Source organism: Fukomys damarensis, unplaced genomic scaffold (genome assembly GCF_012274545.1).
Source record: "Fukomys damarensis isolate Sample0158 unplaced genomic scaffold, DMR_v1.0_HiC HiC_scaffold_7, whole genome shotgun sequence".
In the NCBI taxonomy this organism is placed as follows: Eukaryota; Metazoa; Chordata; class Mammalia; order Rodentia; family Bathyergidae; genus Fukomys; species Fukomys damarensis.
Genome location: NW_022900919.1, coordinates 24386947 through 24393282, shown reverse-complemented (window position 1 = coordinate 24393282; position 6336 = coordinate 24386947). Strand labels below are relative to the sequence as shown.

The 6336-nt window shown below is 53.6% G+C and overlaps 1 protein-coding gene across 2 annotated transcripts in view; it reads right to left on the bottom strand.

The window, feature by feature from the left end:
• Rasgrf1 (Ras protein specific guanine nucleotide releasing factor 1) overlaps positions 1–6336 on the bottom strand; it is a 102597-nt gene that overhangs the window by 74057 nt on the left and 22204 nt on the right. For both annotated transcript variants that reach the window (XM_010631795.1, XM_010631796.3), the window contains exon 3: positions 5916–6063. In XM_010631795.1, the coding sequence (XP_010630097.1) occupies positions 5916–6063 (148 nt within the window). The remainder of the gene's footprint in view (positions 1–5915; positions 6064–6336) is intronic.

The window sequence follows — 6336 nt, the reverse complement described above, 5'->3', positions numbered from 1 at the left end:
TTCCTTTTTATTTTTTTTTTTTTTTTTTTTGGTATGGGGGATTGAACTCGGGTCCTTGTGCTTGCAAGGCAGGCCACCGAACCGCTGAGCTAAATCCCCAGCCCCATTTTAATCATTTTTAAATGAACAGTTCAGTGGCACTCAGTGTATGCATCATGTGCTACAACCAGCGCCACCAAACAGCTCCAGAGCGCCTGTGTCTTCATAACTGAAACCCTAACGGTAGCCACAAAGCCGTAATGACTCTGTGCTCCCTGCCCCTCGCCCCTGGCCAGCGCTGTTCTGCTTCCTGTGTCTGGGAGTGTAACACCAGGGCCCTCGCCTATGTGGAATCAGACAGGATCTTCCTATGTCTGGCTGCTTTCACGTCACGTCTTTGTGGTTTGTCCATTCTGTAGCCTGGGAAGGAATTATCTTTTATAAAGCTGAACGCTCTTCTGTCATTGTACGCACTTACCATATTTTCCGTAGCACTCATCTTTTAACGGACATTTGGGTAGTCTACTTTTTCAAGCAGAACCATAGTTGGGGATAAATCAGATCAGAGCAGGTATCTTCTTCCACCCTGGGCCACCCCACAGCACTTCTTGGAGTGTCAGCCCCGGACAAACACACCCCAGGAACTGTTGGCCTTGGAAAATGAGACAGCCTTCGGAATAATATGCAAGCAGTCCTAAAAATCTCTGCCTGTCCAGTTTGGGAGTCAAAGAGGATGGCACAGCTATAAGAATGAGAATGAGGGCCAGTGCCCAGGAGGAGCAACGTAGGCTGTGCTGCAGCTGGGGCTCCTAGGACCCAAGGTGGATGGCCAAGGAGTATCGCCTGAGTGGGGTCTGTCCAGCTTGTCTGGACCCTGCAAGTCGCCAGCTCATGTCTGGTGTTGCAGCACAGAGTGTTTCCCCAGGAGAATTCTGGAATAGCCAGTTCCCTTTCCCCATTGTGGTGGTTCTGGGGAGAAGGTCTGTGTTGTTTCATTCATGAATGTGCTTCCGGTGTGCCAAGTATGGGGCTGGGACTCCCAATGTGTTCGTCAGCCACATAAATAATTCTAAAAAAAAAAAAAAATTAGAGCAACAGCAGCCACAAAACCCACAACCAAAAGGAAATACAGCCGTCACTAAGCCCCACACGTCTAAAGATAGCAGCTTGGGATTCTACAAACACAGCCACAGAGCTGCACGGAACACGTGGCTGTGTCCCTGGAAGGCCACTTGCTGAACCACAGCGTGAATGGGCACTCACAATGGAGCGCACTGAGTGCCGGGAGAGCAAAATGGAGCAGCTGCCTGCTCTCCACTCCCTGGTTGCTAAAATTACCCTGGCCTTTGCAGGAGAGTGGCTGAAAACATCTAACAGAAACATTCAGTGTGGAAACGGATGGCTCTTCTGTTCTATGTGCCTCTTCTCACCTCTCCGCACTGCCCGTTTAGGGATCCTTTGAGAATATCCTCACATTGAAATGAAGACTGACTCTTTGATCTGTGGTCTAAAGGGCTAAAGATTGCACACACACACACACACACACACACGCACACACGTGTGTGTGTGTGTGCACGAGCCCTGGACAGCTCTAGGATGCACACGCCCACCAGAACCCTCACCTCAGCGTGACGTTACACCTCCACACCAGTCTGTTTTCTCTGCAGCTTTGGGGTTTGCACACGGCACTCGGCACTCGGCACTCCTTTTCTCTTTAGGGAGATGATGGGTGTGTGTATGTGGATGTGTGTTGGGGGGTGAGTCTGTACTTAAAACTGATGGTATCTTCTCAGAGACATGCATTCCAGGACATCTACTCAGTGGGGACCGGGGCAAAAAATAGACGCAATTAGGTCAGCCACGATGCTCCACACTCAGGCAGTGCTGGCAGCGCTGAAGTCTTTATTTAAGGATCAGAATGGTGGGCAAAGCTCCAGAGAGTCAGGAGCCTGGGAGCCCTGAGGATGTCTAGCGCTGCTGCCTGCTCCTCCCCGGAGCAGTTCTGGGATGGTGGTGGGAGCTGGGCCAGGGGCTTGGGGCAGCAGCCTTTTTCTCAATCTGGCCGGTCCCATCTGGAAAGACACTTTCCTAGCACCCTGGTATGTCTGGCTGGCACCCAAGTCCATCAGTGATGCCCGGGAACTTGACCCTGCTTGGTCACCCAGTGCGGCTGCCTGACTCCTCACTTCACTCAGTGCCTGGGGTCCTGGTCGCTACCCCCACTCAGTGGCTTTCCTTGCTCATCAGGCAAACATCGCTTACCTCCCCCTGGGCACTGTGCACTGCCCCCAGCCCGTGCCTACTTTAAACTGGGTGACTGCAGTCAGGGCTTCACAGAGGAATTAATCCAGATTTGTTTCTTTTTGTTAGAAAACCAGCTTTTACCAAAGACCTTCATTTTTCTTTTCAAAGCGCTGTCGCACAGCTCAGCTCCTCCATCTTCCTGTGCTTCCTTCTTGTCCTTCCCAAGCCCAGCAGGGGCCCACCTCCGTCTGCTTCATGCCACCCCACCAGCACATCCTGACTGCATCTCTGTTGAGCCCTAGAGACACAGCTGAGGGTGGGTAAGTCAGATCCTTTCTTCCCTAGAGGAGTTCCCTGGAGTCACCACCGAGGAGCAGCCAGATAGCCACAGAAGTGAGGCAGGTCCAGAACAGATGAGCACCCACTGGAAGTGGCGAGGGCTTTCTGGAAGTTTTGTAGGACATATATGAGTCCAAAAGGTAGTCAAAGAGGGAGGGAGTTTGAGGAGAGGAAACGATGTGCCCGAAGGCATGGGGTGTGACATGTACTTGGAGGTGGAGGATGGCAGGGGAAATAGGGACCAGGGCTGTCCTTAGAGGGCAGTCCTGATGAGGCCAGAGCTGGTGGTCAACGGTCAGGGTCCCTAGAGCAGTCTTCTCCTTCACCTGTTTTACATATTGGGGTTCCACATTAACATTAGTTTGCAAAATAGATTCCATGATGGTTTTATTTTAAATCTTAAAGAAGTGATGTCTGCTTTAAACCTGTGCTGCTGCTATCTAAATTCTGAAGCCCTCCAATCCCATTTTATTTTGTACTTGGCCCTGCAAATGATGTCCGGTCGTGAAAAAGATGCAGACAAGAGTGAGATGTGACCAGCTCCCTGGAAAGCAATTCAGACTTATAGTCTCTGCCAATTCTTGTGGTGTAAATGCTGCGGATTTGGTCCACTTCAAGCTATCAGAGATTGAATCACCAGCCAGCAAAACTCTTACAGATTTAACAACTGCCTCTTGCAAGCTGGTGTGCATGAAGGTCTTGTAAGAAAGAGAAGGGCACACGGGAGTGTGAAGATCAAGGCATCCCGGCACATGCAGAAAGGGGGAGTCATGATGTTTAAATGGTTTTCATGGGAGTGCCCTCCACTATATCCAAGGTCGAGAAAGTCGGTTTCATGTGACAGCTGTTTCACGTGACAGAAAGTCTGCCTCGTGTCACACGGCTTGGGGATGGACGCGGAGCCACCACAGAGCGGGCAAGAGAGTGCTGTAGATACTCTGACACTCTTCTTTCTTGAACATGCAGGGTGGGAGTTATTTCCCAGAGGCCCTGAAGTTGGGCATCCTCATGTGACCAATGACGGGCGAGCAGATGTGCTGTGCTACACCAGCTCCCTGTCCCTGCTGTGTTCTGGGTGAACTTCTGATGGTGGGAGCCCCTTCTGTCCACGTCCCTGGGTCTGAGTGAGGCTCCAATGGTGCAGTCTGCAGCAGAACCATAGCAGAACAGCGCACAAGGCACTGGCCTTTGCTGTCTTAGGCCGCTAGGATTTGGGGCTGTTTGTTATTGCATCATGGCCGAGACTATCCTAACAAATCCCAGCAGTGACCACCTGAAGGGTCAGGAGTGCAAAGGCAGGAGATACAGCTGCTCCTGGGGGAGCCGTTGGAGGAGTCAGGAGAGCTGGGAAGTGAGCAGTGGTCGAGCGAACTGAAGGCCCTAGGAACCCTCAGGAATATGCAGGATGCGGCCTGGGAGTTTCACGTGGCACCAGAGGAGGGTGGGGCCATCCATGTGACGCTGGCCCTCCTAACATGCCAGGGTGTCATCTACTGTGTCTTGGGGCGGGTCAGGCACCGGCAGGACATAACAGCAGACCCAGAGCTGAGGCGAGGCTGTTCCTTCCTTCGGCCTCAGTGTCCCCAGGTCCCTCCAGCTCTGATGTCAAGATCTGGGTCTATGCTGCCAGAGTCACTGCCCCCTGCCTGCTTCTCGTGCCCCATGCATCCCTGATAGTTTCTCCTCAGCATGAGATCTGCTCATCCTGTCTCCCTGAGAATAGGGGTCCTTGGCCTGCAGGGTGTGTGTGCGTGTGTGTGTCTGTGGGGAGGAGACATACTTCAGACAGAAAGCTTCCCCTGCCCTCTGCCTGCACTGTGCCCCTTCTCTGGCCCACAGCCCCCAGGCTTTCAAGCCCATGTGCATAGAGAGCCCACACTACCCTTCTGGGTGACGCCTCATTTCCTGACTTGGACTCACATCACACTCTACCACCACTAGAACTGAGAGCTAGTAATTTCTCCTCCCGGGTGCCTAGCAGAGAGCCTGATGCCCATCAGTCCTTAGGGAGCACTTGCTCTTACTAGGGAAAAAGTGACAAGGGACATTATCCTGCTATCAAGAAATTTCCACCAGGCTCTGCTCATGGAGTCTGGCAGGAGCACACTCTGGCATTTGCACTTAGCAAGATTCCACCAGAACAAGTATGGTGATGAGACAGAGTCTGGCATGTGCAAAGGCCCAGTGGTGGTCTGCAGCCTGTTGGAAAGATGGCTGAGTGGGCAGGAGACCTGGGTCCCAGCCCTGTGTTGTGTGAGCTGGGCAGGTGATCGTGAGATGTGGGTGACTGCTCCTGTCAGGGCAGCTTGGGGACATGAAGGAGAATGTCAGGCACTTATGGTAAGAAATGCTGAACCTAGAACTGTTGAACAGGATGTCTCAGGATGATGTTCAGAGATTTGCAGCAGGATGAGGAGAAAGGGTGGCTTTGGGTGCCTGGCCACTCAGGCAGCACAGGCCCTTTGGTGTGAGATAGGGACCCCTACACAGAAAGCCCTGTGCCTGGTGCTTGAGCTCTGTGGCCAACACCAAGAGCTCTTTAATAATCTCTGCTGAGCTGTTTCAAACGGGGCCTGAGGGGTCATGCGCTCCCACTGTGCCCCAACCATTTCCCCACTGGTGACCTGGAAACCTTGACTACCCTCTGCCCAGGCAGCTAGGAAGCTGCACATCCCACTCTCTGGGGACCTTAGTGTAGGCCCAGGGGATGCCGTGGTGATGGCTGTTGATGTTCTTCCTGCCCACCTGATCTGGGGCTGAGGGGTCCTAGTTGGGCCATCAGAGGAGGCCAGAAGCTAGAGCTGAGTGTAGCCTGTCCTACTTGAGTAGGGACAGCAGGTCAGGAAAAGGGAGGCAGATGTCCCTGAACCTGAGTGGACTTGCATTATCCCCATGTCCAGGACCCTGCAAACCCTACAGCTAATGGATCCCAGGAGTCTGTTTCCACTTTCCCCTCCTTGGCTCAGCCTGTGGTCCTTTGTGTGATGTGTCCAGAATGTTCTAAGCTTGTGTGGGGTGGGGCAAGAGGCCACAAGACCGTCCACCATGAGCTGTTATGAGTAGAGGCCAGGAAGGGTAGAGAGGAGCAGACAGATGGCCAGTGCTTCCCACCTAGGGCACTTTCAACATGCAGATCCCAATGCAGGAGGCCTGGGTGTGCCCTGTGGAGGGACGATGCTACCTGCTGACCTCTGCAGGAGTAGCCCTCATGGCAGCACAGGGAAGGGGCCACAATGGACAGCGAGGTGGATCTGAACCACACCCGGCACGGCCCTGGCCCAGTCCACCAGCACTGCCACACCCTATGCTCAGAGTCCCCATGCAGACCAGCCCCAAGCCCCATCCCCAGTCACCTCTGCCTTCAGCCGCTCGATTTCGATCTCCCCATCCTCGATCTGCTGCCGCAGCTGCTTGGCCACTGTCTTCTCAGTCTCCACGATCTGCAGGAGGTGCAGGTACTTCTGCATCAGTGCCTCGTGCTCGGTGGCCAGCGTGCGGTAGCTGTGTGGGGGATACGTGGCTCAAACGCTGCCTCCCAGCCCTGTGACCGCTACAGCTCCTCTCAAGCCCACAGCTCACACTTTGGTCACTTTATCGGTCTGTCTCGTACTTCTCTGTCTCTTTGTTTTTTTTGTACCGGGGATTGAACTCCATCCTTGTGCTTTCCAGGCTGGCGCCAGAACCACTGAGCTAAATCCCCGGCCCCTGTTTCCTTGTTTCTTACATACGCGTGCGTGCGCGCACGCGCACACGCACACACACACACACACACTC